The sequence below is a fragment of the Gallinula chloropus genome (assembly GCF_964237585.1).
Source record: "Gallinula chloropus genome assembly, chromosome: 7".
Taxonomy (NCBI): Eukaryota; Metazoa; Chordata; class Aves; order Gruiformes; family Rallidae; genus Gallinula; species Gallinula chloropus.
The window spans coordinates 16428193-16447010 of NC_140092.1; the positions used below are offsets into that span (position 1 = coordinate 16428193).

The following is an 18818-nucleotide window of genomic DNA, read 5'->3' on the forward strand; positions in this document are numbered from 1 at the left end:
GAAGAGAGTGATGGTCCACTGCTAGCTGATGGGAGGAAGACAAATCTGTTACCCATTACTCTTGTAGGAGTCAACTATTTATCCCCAATAACTCCAGCCTTTACAACGGGAAAGTAGCACACAGCTTTTATAAATAAGAATTATTGACCTTTTTAAATAGTTTCAAAAGAAGAAACTCTGCATCAAATGTGAGTATAATTTAGGAACTACTACATAGCAGCAAAACTACATCAGACTTTCCGATTTTTCCATGGTATCCTTGGATAGATACACCACCCAGTAGACCATGTTAAATGCTCCAAAGGTAACAGGAAATAAAATGCGTGCGTATTTGTCTATCTTACTCGTGCCGGAGTGGGAGGCAGGGGGAGCAGGTGGCGTGACAGCAGATGGCTTTGCAGATGCTCCTAATGTATTAGGTGAGGTGGTCTGAATCTGCTCCAGTCTAGATCCAAGCAAGTGCTGAATGGAAGGGGATCCAGCTGTGGCATGCTGGGATACAAATCCAGTTAAAATTGGGGTAGAAGGAGGAGCTGGAGGGGTGGCTCTTGCAGAAGATAATGTCTCTGATGCATTGATGCGTGTGAAAGGGTTGGGACTTGATGCAGAAAGGGAGTGGGGTGTAATGTCAGAAGACCCCTGAGCTACAGAGGGTGGCTGGATGGAGCTGTGCCTTGTGTCAATTCGACTCCCACCATCAGCTTCGGACTGTACTGTGGCATTCGTTCTTTTCCTCACGTTTGAATTGGCATCTGTACTCTGCAAAGTTACAAAAACAATACCAGTCATTCTTAAAATCAACACTTCAACAGGAGCAGTGGGAGCTCCATCACCAAGCACTGCCAGAGTAATACTCACAAATATAAGCTGTACCTTGATCCCGAAGCTCAAAGATACTGCATCCTCATGAAAATAGATTTTAAAAACATATAAAGTGATAAACAAGAGTTGCTTTTACCTGTAGCTAGAATACCAGGGTGATCACATCTGATGCATCACATTCCATGTGATGTCATACCCATGTAAACTTACTACCATGAGGCACAAGATTCTTGGGATAGGGTTGGGTTTTTTTTCCAGGCTCATGCTCAAAACTAAGTTTTCTGATGTCTACCTATTTATCTGGTGATATAAAAACATTCTAGACACAACTTACCAGCCACGAGGGTTTACTAACTGCTTTGTATCTCCAGAAAAGTAACAACGTATTAGGAACTCTAGTCTGTCTTCTGTAGTAGCTGCTATTAAAATGCAAGTATTTACCAAACCAAGTTATCACACTGCAGCGCTTTCAGAAACAAAGGCAATGGTTTTTCGCATCAACCAGAGGCAATAAATTCTCCAGCTGCAATTGAACCAGTGAATTAATCAGTCTTTCATCAACTACTCCTTTCCATTAATTAACTTAAAGTGGTGAATTCTCCATTGCTCGATGTCTTCAGGCAAGTCTGCATGTCTTTCTGAAAGATATACTTAAGCCAAACAGTACTTATTAGGCGGGATGAGAAACTGAAATACAGATAAGAAACTGCAGACGGTAAATCCAGCAGAGTTTAGTATTTTGCTGACTTCTGGGAGTGGGACTCAAGCTCTGCCCTTCTTCTTTGCATCTGAAAGGAAGCCTAACATCTCCTGCACCTCCTCCTGGAAAGGTACCAGAATTTTGAACCTGCAGCCCTGCACCTAAAATATCACATAAAACGTACTGTATTTCAGATATAATATATTCTGTGCAAAGACTCATTGCTTTCCAGAAGACAAACATCTAATGGCAGACAGCGTACATATACTCAACAGCAGCAACACAGGTCTAAATACAGGCAGGACCAAACAATCACTTCTCACACATCAAAAATCACGTTTTGCAGCTCTCCAATGATAGCGTTCCCAGGCATTGCCCTGCACCACATCTCCTGTGCTTTGGCTTCCCTTCCCCTCATCCCTACCAGAGAACCCTGCCAAAGCTCCCAGCACAAGGAAAAGGGAAAGTGGGCAGCAACCTTTCTTCCCTCCTTCATCTAACAGCAATTCTCCGCAACGATTTGCCAGAGCAGTAGTAGAGGTGTTCTTCAAGGTATTAGTACCTTGAGTAGTGAGGAGCGTAATGACTGTTTCTGTCAGCTGCATCACCTGTGCTTAGCTGTTTTGCTCAAGGAAACAGAGAAAGGGGAGTTGAATAAGAATCTGAAAAAATAATTTTTAAAAACCCTCAAAAGTCACTGGACATCTCCAGTACTCCAACCATGGCCAGAATGCTGGTCCCAAATCCTGTTAATCACAGTATGAATCAGTCACTGGCAATACTGCTGGCCTGAATTTATCTAAAGCCGTCGCAGCTACATGCCAGCTCATGGCTGATGTATTTGCCAGCTCACAGTTGATCTCTCAAAGAATCCCTCTTCGGCTTCACAGTTTTCCTTCCTGCACTGAAGCATGTCAATCCCTTTTATTTATTTTTCTGCCGCTCCAATCCAACGAAGCAGAGGACTAGAATGAACATTAGAGGAAACTGGTGTGTGTGTGTGTGTGTGTGTACATATATATATGAAAGAAATACTAATTGCACTGTTCAAAAGTGAAGCCTGAGTCACTCTTTGGGAAGCACAGAAGTACACACAGGAGTGCAATGTGGATACATCCACAGACGTCAACAACCCAGGAATAGTAAAGCTGCTTTCAAAACTGCTAAACTGAAGTTATAAAGTACAGCCAGGACAGAAGTGCATTTACTAGAGATTTGGTAATACCTGACAGAGTACTGCATGTTACTTGAAGGTGGGCAAAGCTAAGCAGATGCAAGTCATTGATGTTCACAGTTCAAAACAATAGCTCTGTGCTGTGAAGAAGCTGGCACAAGAGTCACTGGGGGGTGATGAGTTTTACCTTCTACATGAAGATCTTTGGACAAAACGGCTTTGTTCAAATCAGATTCTCCCATCATAAAGCTCTCAAGCAGTACCTGGGGAGCAAAAGCCACAGGCTGGCAAAGTAGATCTGCTCTGGGACTAAGACATGTCTCGCTTCCCTCCTGCTCTCTGCCTGCATTACCCCAGCAGCTTAGAGACAGTTCTACTGGAGAACAGAAGTACCACATCTTCAATCACTCCAAGCACAACCATAAAACACAGGCCCCAAGAGTAGAGCAGAGAATTAACTGTAATTCACAGAGGGACCATTTAACGCTCCCTGCTTACTTGTCCTGCCATCTGTTTTCAAACAGCCACCTCAGTATTTGCTCCCTCTGTGCATCATCAACCACAGACACTGGTGAAGCAGGCAGGTAACAGCCAGGCTCCTTCTCACTTTCCAGTCATCTCCATTTCTTCTGTGGGAACTTGCTTTCACTGATCTGTTTGCTTAATATCACTTCCCCCCACTTCAGCTGTCTAAGAGACCAGATAAGACCCATTGCTATTTAATCCACCACTGTCCCATTACAGTGTTAATTCTAGAGTAAAATTATCTATACCATTTCAAATGGTCAAAACATGTAACAGTTTACAAGTCTACTGGGTATTCTCTTTCTTGCCACCAAAACACAAAGCTTCCAGTACTCCAAGAAGCTTAAGTTTAGAAAGAAACCCAGTTTCCTCATAAGCATTACAATGAACACACAAAACCCTTGTAAGATACCACACCACAGCACTGCATAAAAAGCCCCCCAAAGCACAGGTACATTTTTTATTAATTCTCCAGATACAACCTTCCCAGTGCTCAGAGTGTGCTGGGAGCAGGTTAAATACTGGAGACAGAACATCTCCTGGGTCACTGCTTAGCTCCAGTAGTACCTCATCCACCCCAGAAGCCCTGTCTCAGGGGAACACATTCCAACTCCTGTGCCCAGTTGGTTTTGCAGAATCAGCGTGCAGCAGCAGCAGGAGGTGGGCAGCCTGCCTCACTGCTCCCCTTCTTAACAGGGCAGCCTGGAGTGCTGAGCACCTAGCTCCATGCCCTGTCAAAGCTGAGCAGAAGACACATGCGTTGCCAGGGTGGTCTCACCAGCACACTGCCCGCTGCCTCCCCTCATATATCCTCTCCTTACACTTGCCTTACTCAAGACTGCATCGTGACAATAGCCTGTTCTCCTCCTTTAAAGCACTCGGGTGTTTCTACTATTTGGTTTCTCCAGTTGAATAGTTTCTACCAAAAATTTGTGTTATTGGTTGCATACATGACACCTATAGATTCCTCAGTTCAATATTATAAAGATAATTCATTTCTTCCTACATTGGTCTATTCCTCTTCTGCACCAATGGTATCTTATAACACTGCAGCATCTGAAGGTTAGTGCCAAGGTCACCAATAAAATTACTAAAGAAGGCCGATGCCATGGCCAACCCTTAACAAATGAAATTCTGTTGACAATAGAAGTCAATTTAACCACCACAACATTGCAAGACAATAACATTCACTTTGTAGAAAGTGAAACTTCCCACAGATATTTCAGCCATGGTACATGCCCCCAGTAAATGGTTAATTGCAATAATGACAATCTAACCAACGAAATTACCTGCATATGCAAAGCAACTGCTGCCTCACAAAATTATTTTACTTAGTCTTTTCAAAAGCAACAGCAAGAAACACACAAAGCTATTGCCAAGCCAAAGCTTTTAGTTTGGAGGTATGAAAACAAGACATAGAACGTGAGAATCAAATGGAAGCCAAAATAAGATGTGACCCAAGAAATGAAGGGCTAATGCAAGCAAAGATTCCTTTCCAAGGGCAAGCCAGATATCCACTCAAATATCCTGAGCCAACAGAGAGCTACTCTGACCGCCCAGATGGGGCTCCACAGGAAATACTGAGTCCACATTTTTTAACGTTCTCACTCTAGATTGAAAAAAAGATCTGATTTTCTGAAGGCATTTCAGTGAGATTTTTGGGAGGCATTTAAAACAGCATGGTGCAGGAATGCTGGAAGCTACCATAAAAACACTGTCTACCACAGCATGCAACACCAACCTTAATACATTTGGTAATAACTGCCTTTCTATAAACACAACTTGCTGTGTACATAAAAAAATACCTCACCCTTCCTGTGAAATAGATCTATCATTCTGACTTGGTCTAACCAACTCCACACTTCACAACCACCACCAAACCAGGCATTTGCAAGTACTTTGTTTGCTGCATCTCCCCTATGAGGAAAGGCTGAGTGAGCTGGGACTGTTCAGCCTAGAGAAAAGAAGACTAAGGGGGGAACTTATTAATGTTTATAAATATCTTAAGTATGGGATGCAGGGGGAAATGGCCAGCCCCTTTTCAGTGGTCTGTGGGGACAGGACAAGGGGCAATGGCTGCAAGTTGGAACATAAGAAGTTCCACACCAACATGCAGAAGAACTTTTTCACAGTGAGGGTGACAGAGCCCTGGTACAGGCTGTCCAGGGAGGTGGTGGAGTCTCCATCTCTGGAGATATTCAAGACCCATTGGGATGCCTATCTGTGCAATATGAGCTAGGGAGCTGCTTTGGCAGAGGGGTTGGACCCAATGATCTCTTGAGGTCCCTTCCAACCCCTATGATTCTATGATCTTCCTTCAAGAGGAAACCTTCTTGCTATTGATCCTGTCAGGAAAAACCAGCTTCTAAACCTTAACTGGCAAAAATGCTATGGAGGAGACTTTCCAAATCCCTGGCAATCAGAGAGCGAGCACAATTCCTGGCCACACATGGACAAAGTTCTCACAAGCTCAGATAATTATTTAGTAATATGTATTTTGTTAAAATCTTCATTGCACAAGGCTCTGTGGTTGGCTGGGATACATTAATGCCAAGAGTCTACTGCACCCATCTCCCTACTTCATTTTTAAGACCTAAGGTTAGCAACAGTGAAAGATCAGTTTCAATCTCCATGGGACTTCCACCATTTCTCACCAAGACTTTGACTTAGGGGCACTAAGAGGCACAGCATAGGAAACAGGTAACTGCACTAAAAAAGCCAAGAATCTGAGCAGACATAGGGAAATGCAGACTCCAATCTTTTTCAGAAGAGATTGAGAATCACTCCTCCTTTCTAACCAAACTAATATTTCATTAGTCCGTACAACAAAAGAAATCCCAAACAACCCAACACAGAACAAACTCCACACCCCCACCCACCAGAAAAATACCCACCAAAACCACCCTGCATTATTCTGTATTAAAAGGCATAGAGATCTTGTTTTAATTTTAAGCATCACTTGTTATCTTGCATGTTTTTATCTTTAAAAGAGCTGAAGTGAGGAAAGATACATTCCATACAAATTCTTCCTATGTAAAAATCCCTGATCTAAGCTGCCCTTTTGCCAGTCCCAGAGCAGAAAGACCATTTTATTTTGCATGAAGATAGGGTTTCTAAACCAACCTCCTTGCCCGTGTGTAAAATGTGGTAATTAATGCCGCATCCTTCCCTTGACAAGTGGATTCACATGCAATTGACCATGAATAATACAATGAACGATGCTGTTAGCATACTTCACAACAAATCTATACCATTTGGTGTTAAATACTGTGGCAGATTTGTGGAGCAAGTTTGATGGTCAGCCTCTATGACAGAATGTAGAGAACAAAAAAACCCCTACAACAAATCTTTTGCCAAAAATCAATTCATAGATCATTTGCTTTTCCATTTAAGCTAAACTCTGATGGATACTGCTGTTTACTACCACACTAAAACGATGCGCAAATATGAGTCAATCCAAACTCTTCAATATTTAACAAGGTTTGCACACTATAAACAGCTGCTCACGTAATGTGGAAATTCTGAAACTTTCTCTAAGCCTACATAAGCCTTGACTTCAGCCAAAAAAAAAAAGTACTGGATTGTTTTGTATGTATTACCAGTTTTTGACAAGCAAGCCAATTTTGCACTTCAATGAAGTCAAGATTGCAAATTTAGCATGAACTGAAGTAGCATGCAGCAGCTGAGCTGAGATCCACGGGAATGGGATCAGCAGCATGGCAATATACAATACTGAACTGACAAACTTAGTCATCTTGTTACAGAACAAAGGGAGCTGGTAACAACCACAGTGCGTATTCCCTGTGATGAGGCCAACCCAGAATCTGTAAAACAAACAAGAACATTATTTAAAAGCCATATGCCAAGTCTTAGGGAGAATGCCACAATGATAAAAGTGATTACCAGGGCATCAGGCAACTTTGTCCTTAGGACTGTATTTAGGAACATAAGCACTGAAAACACTGCAAGCTGTGAGAAATCCTTGTGTTGTACAGCACTGTACAGTGAGCTCCTTCCTACAACTCAAGAGCATCTTCCTATAGCCCATTAGTGCTCTACACAGCAGTTTTAAATCAGTCTCTGCAATTCTAAATTGCTTCATAGTTTTTGTGATGGATATTGTGATGTGAATCCAAAATAAGCAATTCTTCCTGCCTGGGCTAACAGAGAATCAGTAGTATTCAGCACCAAAAATGCCCTTCATGGGCCCTCTGGCCCCTAGGAAGAACAGTCATCACCAACTGCTGATGAACAGGTACACATTACAACTAGGGCCACGTATTTACAATATAATTCAGAAGTACTCTTCTAATCCACCTCAGCACTCTTTGGAAAAGAGCTCATCAGTGCTGTGGTTGGATATACAGAGACTTCAGAAGACCTGTGTCAGCCTTGTCCCGCCACAGACCTTCACAGCAACACCATGCAAGGTCCCGGGGCTGCTTTTGTGCCACCTGCGAGTTCCTTGCTGCAGGTCCATACATTTTCTAGATCCTTAGCAGATCTTTGACACAGGGTATCACTGCAGTGTTCACTCTCTCTGGGACAGAGGGTGTACAATGTTTAAAGCAGTGGCTTCTATTTTCCCTGGCATAGTCACAGCAGAATTTACAAGTCCCCACACCACCACCTGGTACCAGTCCCAGCAGGAGAGAGCTGGGGCTTCGATATCCCACAAGCAGCTGTCAAAGCTGGAGAGAAGTGCCCTGGGTAGTAGGGTCACAGTCTACACTACATGCCTTTGCAGACACACCCATACAGCTGTACCCAGCACTTTCCTGAAGCTAAGTCACACTGTAAAAAGACACAAGACTCTGGTCTCCTCTGCAGAGACACAGTGGTCAGGATGGGAGTGTAGGTTCGGTGATAGGAGACCTCTTCTCAAATCTGCCCCATGGCAGGAGTATCAACACAAGCTTCCCCCATCCCAAGCACTTCTCCACCAGGCTACTGGACATTCTAGGACAAATTGTCCTTATTCCCTGTTAGAGATGTTAAAATCTGCACACTTCAATCTCACCCTCCCATTGCAGCACATGCACAGACAAGCTGTCTCCAAAATCAATTCCTCTCCTTCTCCCCGGTCCCATATGAATTACTTAACAGGAGCAACTTCAATAGGAACTTAAAAACCCATGGACTACTTAGCAGGCTGGGTACTAATACAGTTCTCCAAGACAGAAGGGGCAGGACTCAAGCCTGCTCTACTCCCACGTAGGGTTGGTGGGAGGCTGGATCTAAGAGGCATGCTGGCCATTCAGATGAAACAGAGTAGGTATTTTTCCACCTAAGATGCAAACAATTTTGGAAGCAGCAAGTCAGTTCCGTCCGTGCCTACCCAGGGAAATACAGTAATTAAGCCTTTTTAGTGCCTAATCACCACTTTGGATACTTAATGGAAGTTTAAAAAACCCCACACCAAACATACCAACAAAAAAAAACCCAAAACAAAAAAAAAGGTACTACAATCAAGGCAGTTATGACATTGCACATAAGAATTTTAACTGTTCATTAGAATAATCAAGCATGTAACAAAAAGGTGTTATTATAATGAAATGAAAAGCAGTAAACACCTTTATGCCTCGTTGTTAATTTTGCAAGACTAAGATTAGAGCTTTCCATGACAGTGCTATTAAACCTTCAATGAGACACAGGTAAATTATTATATAGGAAGGTCTGTGACGTGTTATATGGAAGTGTAGGTATCCCAGACTCAGAGATCTCAATTAACTCAAACAAAAACTCATGCAAAAATTGGAAGGCTTAAAGCAACCAGAAGTCTGGCATTACTTACTGTTTAGCTGCGACATGAAAATTGTTTGTGTGGCAATTTAGTAATATTTTCCTATTAAACTCTACCATAGTGTTTTTTATCCTTACCATTCCTTCCTAAGAAAACAGTCTGTTCTTCTGGGAGGACATTGTATAGCCTGCCAAATTCACACCATTTGACATTTACCAGGGAAGTAGCATGTTGTCATCAGTGTAAATAATGCTGCTTGTCCCAAATCCCACTGAGTCACCATATTGCCATGCTGTTAGCAAATGTACAACTTGGAGGAGAAATCTACCATGTTTTACTATTATGTTGTAGAGCCAGTCAATCAAAATTTTACTGGAATAGTACTAGAGCTTTTGTTTTGCCTTGCAGGGCCCTGGAATATGACCAAGTACAAGCTCCACCTGTCACAAAATACAGTGAATTTTAGTCCATAGCTTTAGAGGTGCAAAGAGCAATGCAGATTATTTTTGGAGGAAAAAGTGAGGGGAGATGGATTTAAGAGCCAGTCCACCATCCCCAATGCACATTTTGTGATCTGAATTGTACAATGGGGGAGAGAGGGTAGGAGAGGTAAGACGAGCACTCCGTCTTATGTTCCACCATTGCACATACCTAAAAGTGCATGATGTGGAAGAAAAGCGAATTCCAGGTTATTAGAGAGACATAAATTAGAAGAAACTTTTTTCAAGAAAATGTGTGCCAAATGCATGCCAAATAAGCCCCATACAGGTGGATGGGTTTAAGAGCCATATATACACATACATAAATGTATATTTAAGCATAAATGCTTATGGTTCTTAAGCACTGGTCTGCACTATTAAAGATTGTATTTATATCATGACCAAAAAAAAAAGAACGAACTGAAAACATAACTGGAGGGAGTAGGGGAAGGAAGAAATCTATTAGGCTAGGTTGTGTGCTAACCAACTGTGGAGGTGCTCTGTATAACATCTATCTAAGGAAGAAGAGCAGTTGATTAGGAACCAAAGACGGTCATTATTTCCCGTATCTTTCAATTTTTGGTGACCTTAAAGCTATAGTTAAATCTGTCTCAGTAGTTAGCTGAAAATGCTTTGACCGCTCATTGCCATGTAGATTTTCCCCAGCCTCTCAACATTTATTTCGTCTGACTCCAATTTGCCCAGTGCAAAAATGAAACCAGCCAGAAATCTAATACACAGCTGTGAAACTCTACTGCAATGTGGGGTCATCAGGCTCACCAGTATTGAAAACTCCTCACAGAGGGGAAACAAAACTGAAATTTAAATATAGACACAGAAAAAGGTTTAAGCAGAAAACATGAAGAGCCTTGTGTTCAAAGGCATTATTTCATACTAATCATCACAGGAAAAAGCTGCAAACTCCCTGATAATTTGCATTATAAGGGATGCAGAACAATCTGAAAATCTTACCCCTGTCACCATACAGCTTTATTCTGGCTTGGTGTTTCTGAAATGCTACCATGCCAACACTTTTGAGTGCTTAATGTCTGCCTAAACAAAAATAAAATAAAATAAAGGAAATGGCTAACTAGATCCATACAAGACCTTGATTAACGCCTGCAACTGACTTTAGTAATACAGGTTCTTTTCACACGGAACAAGATTGTATTCCTTACTCCAATGACGTAACCATACGGCGTGTCTCTTTTCAACAGATCAACACAATGTCAGAGGAAGGAACTTAAGAGTATTCTAAAAATGAAAAACAATAGGGTGTAGAGTTTTCTTGAAAGATTGACATTACTGAGCTTTGATTTCCAAAAGAAAAACCTTATCCTAACACCTTTTATATTAAGTCTTCCAGTAACTACAGCAGAAGAAACTGTCAGGTATTTGAGCATCAGATGAGTAACAGCCAAGCGTATCCCTCATATTCCCTTGCCCGCTGTTGAGGTAGTTCATTATAATACTTACTGAAAAGTGAAGAGTAAGTAATTACCATATTTCCTAGTAAGGGCTGGAGGAGACAGCACTCCAGCAGATTTCTTGTTTAGTTATAAATCATGTGTGGAAATTAATCTCCCACTTTTTTTTGTGCAAATTAAAACCCCAAACAAACAAACAAAAACCCACAAAAAACCAAAGCCCCAAAAGCTTCCTCACTGTAAGAAAAAACCTCTTTCCCCAACTTTCAATTCTAACACTTTTGTTTCTTTTATCAACACCCAGCCATTTTTTACCTTCATAGCAGCTGAATTCTAGAATTCAAGGGAGTTTACGTCACAGTTATGTTGGGTCAGAATCTAGCCCCAAAACTAATACTACATTGCGTGCTTCCAGTAATTATTCTGCTCCCTTTGCAGTAGGCAAATGTTTCTACTTCCAGTGTAAATTTATTCCACAACTCAACCATGTTAAAAGTAGAGCAATATCCGGTTCTTGGAAAGAGACTGAATTTTTTAATATAGTTTTTGAATTTGTGCTATTTAGAAAGACATGCTATGTGAAATTTTAAGAAAGCCATTTTAAATTGCACACCCCACATTTATGCCCCAGTTATATTGTCTGAGCACATATTTATCAGTGCCTAATCACCATTTTGGATACTTAATGGAAGTTTTAAAACCTCACACCAAATATACCAATTCAGGCCATTTCTTTCCCAGTTTACACACACTTCCTCTTTGGGTGAAGTGAAAATTTTTCATTTTGGGAGACTGCCAAATTCACAAGATTAGGTAAAGTTTGTTTCTGATTGAAAACAGTTTTGAGTTTAAAACTTTTTTTTTCCCTTGAGCCACAGCAACTGTGTTGCTAACAACAGAATTACTATAGCAAAACAGTGCTGGACAACACAGTACAGACAACTTCTTAAACGCTAACTGGGTTAAGAAATCAAAGCCTGTCATTTAGCTATGGAGATAAAATGTGTAGTCCTTCTGTTAAGAAGTAACACTGACAGACACCACATCCCAGAGTCATGCTATGGTCCTCCATTCCCTGTGCACCATAAACTCCCAGGGAAGCTGAAATTCTGTTCTCTAGTAAATCAGCACTGATTAGACAGTACATGTGCCAAAAACAATAATCAGATTATAATAATAAGGCATAAAAAAATTCTAGATTAGCCTTTTATAAGCAAAGCTAAGAATTTTAAGGAGAAGGACTATATTATATGTGATATGTCAGGTTGGAAAGCGTTGTTTAAGAGCCACATTAGCTTCTCTTTGTGCAGCATAAGACAATGACAGAAGTCATTCTCTGGTCATGGAAATGTCTGCTTGATAGCTAAGCATTTTTAAGAGTATTTGTGGGCTCTCCCAGTACACCTGCATTGGAAGAGCAAAGAGTCAAGACTTGCACTGGCATAATTGGAGAAAAAGCAATTAAAAAAAACCCCAAACTAAACAGTTCAAGGTACAATCAGCATGATCACTCGCTCACATGCTCACAACATTAAAGCGTAACCCTTCAAAAAAGCAGATTGCTCCCCTGAGTGCTTTCAGGATCCTCAAACCTATAAGCACATTAGCATGTTTATCACAGAGGCATTCATTCCCTAAGCAGAGGGGCAGGAATGTTTACATCTCATTTTACCTAGCTTTTGACTTGGGTGAATTCTGTTGTTGCTGTGGGGGAAGGGAAAGGGAGAGAAAAAGAAAAAAGAAAAAAAAAGAAAAAAGAAAAAAGAAAAAAGAAAAAAAAAGAAAAAAGAAAAAAGAAAAAAGAAAAAAGAAAAAAGAAAAAAGAAAAAAGAAAAAAGAAAAAAGAAAAAAGAAAAAAGAAAAAAGAAAAAAGAAAAAAGAAAAAAGAAAAAAGAAAAAAGAAAAAGAAGAAAAATGAAGAAAAAGAAAAAAAAAGAAAGAAAAAGAAATAAGAAAAGAGAAAAAGAAGGGTGGGCAATCTCCAAAATGTGTGTAAAGTGCAAATCATGATACAAGACTGACTTACAGCAATTCTGACCATGAATCAAAAGTTTTAAGCCTCCATCATCACAACCTGAGAAAACTACTATTTTTCCTTTTATTTTAGTCAAATCTTACAAATAAACCTAGGATTAAACTTGTCTTATGTAATTTATTTTCCTATGGACCCAAGTAAAACCTGACTACAACCAAAAGCAGTATTTATTTACACTCCTCAGGAGTGCCTGAGACACTGCACTGAACTGCACGCTGTACAATCAGGACGTTTAGCCTAAACTAACGGTGCTGACACCTCTATGTACAAGGCAAACTACATGCTGCTATAAACGTATTTTTTCTTGTTCTCATCTCTTACTGCGAGCCACTGGAGCGGCATATATGCAACAAACTCTTCACGAACACATCTCTCCTTCTAAGCAGAAATGAGAGCTAAGAGAACACCACAGCCAGGAGATTGCAAGCAAGAATGATGTATGGTAGGAGGCCAAAGAAGAGGAAGAAAAATGGAAGAGGGTGGACACCAGCTGAGCAACAATATCAAACAGAAGGGGTGGGAAGGCAGAAAGGAGCAGATGATTAGAGAAGGAGACAAATGAGATGTGAAAAGGAAGACAAAATTACCATGAGTTAGTCTAAAACAGTGGTCTTAAATCACAGCTCACCCAAAGGAAATTAGAAAGTCAGCCTGACAGGAAGAGTAAATTACAATGCTGCTGCCAGCGTCTTACGTCTTGAGCAGTGTTGCCAAGGGAGTCAGCCATGGCTGGAAATTACTGGCCTACCATGTAATTGATACAAGTGGTGTAATGACTTTGTTAGCTAGGTTTCTCATCAATAGGAGGAGCAGTGCAGTAGCTAGTAAGCATATGGGGATGAGAAAGGGAGGAAAGGAGAATCTCAACTGGAAGTAAGATCCAGCTTTTATTAGCTGGTCTGCACAGTAAGATAGCTACCAAGCAAGTCACACTTTATCTGAAAGCTGGAGATTGTTTTGTTAAACAGAGCCCCAAAACCTGCTGAGGAGTTGGGGTGGGTTCCTGTTACACAAGTTACCTAAAAATTAAATCTATGGTGCACACAAAGCTTTCAGCATTCTTCAGAAATACCTGAAATTGTAACCGATGAAGAAATCTAACTCTAGGCAGGTGGTACGTGCAGTGAAAATAGAACAGTGGCAGCTACAAAAATGCTTCGAGGTACAACTGCAGATTTCAATTCATTAAAGTCATTAGCCATGCAAGATTAACATGCTGTCCTTATAATCCCTAATAGCATGGTCAGTATAACCAGTCCAATCAGCATCAATGTGCAAGGGGAAAGACAGTTTCCTAAAGATACCCATCCTAACAGGCCTCCACCAAAACACAGCTAAAAATAGAAACAGCTATGGATGGACACAATGTCTCCTCCAAGTTAATCCAATCATGCAAGAAAGAACTAAACAAGGTTTTACAGGAATCGATCATTGAATACAGAGTAGCATTAGTCTTCCATTATGCCAGCTTACACTGCATCGTTAGCTCAGAGGAAGAACTCTGAACCTAGGAGGAAGCAACAGGCCTTTCTGTGCCAACAAACACTACCAAAAAGATGGAGAATATTTTGTATAAGATTAAAACGTACCGTGACTGTCTCTTCTGTACTTCTTTTTCTTTGTACTGGAGCAACTGGAAACTCAAGGAGGGATTTTACTGTCTTCCTTTTGGCTTTTTCCATTTGAATATTAGTAAAATAGTTGACAGCAGCAAACTCAATGAGCGCAGAGAACACAAAGGCAAAGCAGACCGCTATGAACCAGTCCATGGCTGTAGCATAGGATACTTTTGGCAGTGAATGTCTTGCACTGATGCTCAGTGTCGTCATTGTCAACACCGTGGTTATTCCTTCAAAGAAACAAAGTAAAAGCACTGCTGAATCCAAGTAGATCAGAGTGGGACTAGGCAAGCTGATTCAGAGAATTTTAGATCACACCAGAGTCTCTTTCAACTGCTCAGGAATACTGCCCTCGATTTAAGTCATGGCAACCATCATTTATCTATGAGCATTGAGCACACAAAACAGTGGAACAGTTTCCAAAGAAGGCATGGGAAACCATGACTTCACCAGATCATCTACAGTTCACATGAAGAAAACATGGAAGCCTTCATGTCATACTTTTTTCAAGTTCAATAGAATTTCTTAGAAGTTACTTTCTAAATATCTGAACATAATTTAAGGTCTTAAATAGAGAAGCGCTCCTCAAACAGCAATAAAAATATTTGTTCTCCTGTAATGTGTTCAGAATGCCACCTATTACTCTGCATCTGTTCCTCTGATCCCACTTGTAATCCAGGTGCCATTAAGTCATGGAAAACTGTTTTGGTGCAAAGGAACACTAGTATATTATGTTAACAACTGTTAATTAGTAAACCATCACCTTGTCTTTTAAAGCCTTCTGCTATGAGTCAACCAATGAAATTTAATTGGAATTTCATCTTCTGTAAAATAAATGCTTTCATTAAAATGAACAGGCATGAACACTGACCTCAAAATATGACCACTCCATGGTAACACTAAAATTGTACATAGATGCTGTATAAAACAAAGGCATGGTCTGTTGGGTTTTTCTTTTTTTCATTCAAAAATACCCCATATCATTTGAATATATAGAATACTGAGTATATAGCATACAGTGAACACTGCTTATGTCCTACCACAATAACATCAAGGAAGACTGACTATAAATGGAGATGTCTATTCTTGTGAAAAGAACACTGTACCCATTTTAATTCAAGAAGAAATGCATATGCTGAGAAGAATTCAAAATAATTAAGACCATGCTTTCCAATAGGATCCTCACATCCCTATACCCTAAATGGCACTATCACATCTGGCTCAATATGAAAAGCTTCACCTAGACACTGCCATACAGACAAGAGGACATAATTAAATCATTCCCTCCTATTAAGGAAGAAGAAAGAAAAAACTACTAATAGCCAGTTCATTAAAGCACAGAGAATATCTCAGAGCAAACTCAGCAGGATAAAAACACATATGTAAGCTCACAAAACCTTCTTCAGTGGGAAGGTGTTGAAAAACACACCACTGAAAATAAATGTTTTAAGTCTGAGGGGAAAAAAAAATATGGAAAAGTGTTGGGTTTTTTTCTTGGAAAAGGCCTATCCCTGCTTAGCCCTGTTTTTCATGTACCTTTGTCCACTTCAACCAAATAGTTTGCCTGAATGTTTTTTTCTTAAAGACATTTGATTAATAGATGTAAAAGTAGGGCAAAGTGACTTGAATGACCAACCATTCCCTAAATACAAAGGAAGAGAGGGGAGGCTGTGACAATATTACAGTTTACTGCCATAGTCTTTCATCAGTTTGCCTCCTATTCAATCATTCTTCAGGAGAATCACAGTTGTATCTGCCCCTGCCCTTGGACATGTACCATAGATAATTACAGGTTAGGAAACTAAGTTCTGGTAAAAAATACTGTATATACACATGAATTTTAATGATCCAGAGCTAAATACTTGCAAGCTTCTGATTAGAAATGCATGCAGCCATGTGAAAATATATTTTATAGTTATTTCAATTTAGAAATTAATTTAAAAAAAACCATCAAAAAATTCCTGCTGTCTTTCCTCTATGAAACACCAAACTCCCATAATCACCAGATTGAAGCATCTGAAGCTCTGCAGAAATTACGACCTGATGTGAGGTGTGCATACATCCTCTGCTACCTTGCCAAGTTTTCCCTAGGCATGCAGTGGTTAGCCTCTTCTGACAGTTCCTCCAGAAAGCATAGCAGGTATTCTGGCTTCATTCCTACTTCTTGCCTGCAACACTTCTATATACTGTTAAGAAAACCTCTGGAAAACAGGATTCCTTTTGGCCTTTGTCAGAAAACTAGAAAGATGTTTTTAGCCATACTTTAGGCCACATGAAGTGATGTAATAGCTTGCCTAATGCAATGCTTGAGTTGAGACCTAGTGGGATTCTTATTAGATTTACAGGCTGTTTCTCCTATAACTCACCATTAAACTTGTCCAACTTGTGATACTAAACAGTGTTCTAACTGTACTTATGTTTGAATGAGCTGTCACGTAGAAACATTAATTCCTATCACTCTTGCCAGCTTCTATCTATCTATAGAAAGGCTTTTTGTAGAACATTCTCTTCCTGATTAGTCCTGCTTTAGACTACAGTCATTATAAAGTCAAGACATGGCTCTGCAAAGACTGCTTTTAAAAATGTTTTTATCCTACTTCTTTGTTAGGAATCGTATTTCCATTTGGTTTCTTCTGCTTTGACTTCCACAGAAGCATTTTTGTTTTTTATTTTCAGAGTTCACTGTAGCATCTCATTCAAGCTGCATTTTGATGAGGGCAATTTTAATATCTTGCGATAATTTTGTTTTCTGAATTCATTTTCATAATGGCAATGGCAGAAAGGAGAGAAGAGCACTAAACATGAAATTACTAAAAGGATCTAAGCCTTTCTCATAGCAAGCTTCCACTGACGACACAGACATCTCGCAAGAAGACATCCGCACATCTCTCACATTCCCTGTCAAATTCTATTAAAAGGATTTTAGAAGGTGTGAGTTCAAGTAATCATACTACTGTCCACTGGAGGATAAAACTGCCTTGGATGCAGGCTAAGGACTTGACCGGGTTACTCAAGGCGAGGTCTTCCCTATTTGCGCCCCCAAGCAGGTAGAATAACAACTGATGCACTTCCATGTGCCACAGGCAGTTGTGTCACCCTTCTGGTTAAATATTCCACATTTCTCTTCAAATTCCAAGGATTTGCACCATACATTGATAGCAAAAATTCCCCCAAATTCACGTTATCCCCGTGTTTCTGCACTAGCACAGGGACAGTACACCCCCACGCACTAAAATGACCTGTTCTAGTGAAAGTCATTAAAAGAGGAAGTATATGAAAAAGTAAAAAAGAAATAATTACCAAACACAGTTCTAGCTGGAACAGACTCCTTATTTATCCAAAATGAAACTTGAGAAAGGATCACAGTCATAATGCATGGGATATAGGTCTGTATCATAAAATAACCCATTTTCCGTCTCAGGTGGAAGTATACTGTCATAACAATATATTCACCTAAAAAAAAAAACCAAAAAAACCCAAACAAAAAACAAGGGGAAAAAAAGAAGAGAAAAATATTTTTCTGGCTGTGCATAAAATGTTTGTGTTGCAAAATAACTATTTCAGACTATCAGCTAGGATTTTTTAAGACAATGCTATTCATACCACTTAACGTGTATAGAAATACATGTTCCTTAGAGACAGCAATGAAACAAAAGTTTTTAAAAAAATCTGGTAGCAGTAGGTTCATACAGTGCCATTCAGAGGTGGTTATAAAAAAATACTATAAACATACAGCTATGCTGGATCATGTTTTACAGCATAAGCATGATTTTAAAAATTCTTTAGGCATCTGTTGAGAAAAACCTCCCAAGACACCTATCTACCTACCATAGTACCCAGAATTTTGCAGTACCTACCTGCCAAATAAAACAGTAACAATGCACATTAAATTACATGGAAGTATCTCAATTTTTTATAGGTTTATACATCAGCACCACTATGATAATGAAACAAACCCAAAATCCATTGACAAGAATTTAAAATACTGTAAGTTTATCTAAGATACTATCACTCACATTAAACAAAAAAGAAATTGGAGGTTTACCATAAAATGAATAAACTGTCTAAAGCACTAGAGAATGAGCATTCAGGGGCTAGTAAGGCAATTCTGTTGGTAGCTCATAATAATCAATATGCTAAGAAGTAAATTTCAAGTGTTTTGCAAAACGTTGTTCCATCTTTGAGAAAAATATTCACAGAGCAATACATCAAATATATTTGCGTTATCTGTTTCATTTTGACCATCTCCCAACACTCAAACTTGCTGATGCTTAGAAAATGATTCCAAATTTTA

General features: G+C 39.8%; 1 protein-coding gene across 1 annotated transcript in view; it reads right to left on the reverse strand.

Annotated features, from left to right (window-relative positions):
* Nucleotides 1-225: 225 nt before the first annotated feature.
* Nucleotides 226-18818, reverse strand: part of GABRA4 (gamma-aminobutyric acid type A receptor subunit alpha4) — a gene marked incomplete at both ends in the record, with an annotated part of 33126 nt that continues 14533 nt past the window's right edge. The window contains 3 exons of the mRNA XM_084266691.1: nt 226-759; nt 14495-14754; nt 17825-17977. Coding sequence (XP_084122817.1) covers nt 226-759; nt 14495-14754; nt 17825-17977 — 947 coding nt within the window. The remainder of the gene's footprint in view (nt 760-14494; nt 14755-17824; nt 17978-18818) is intronic.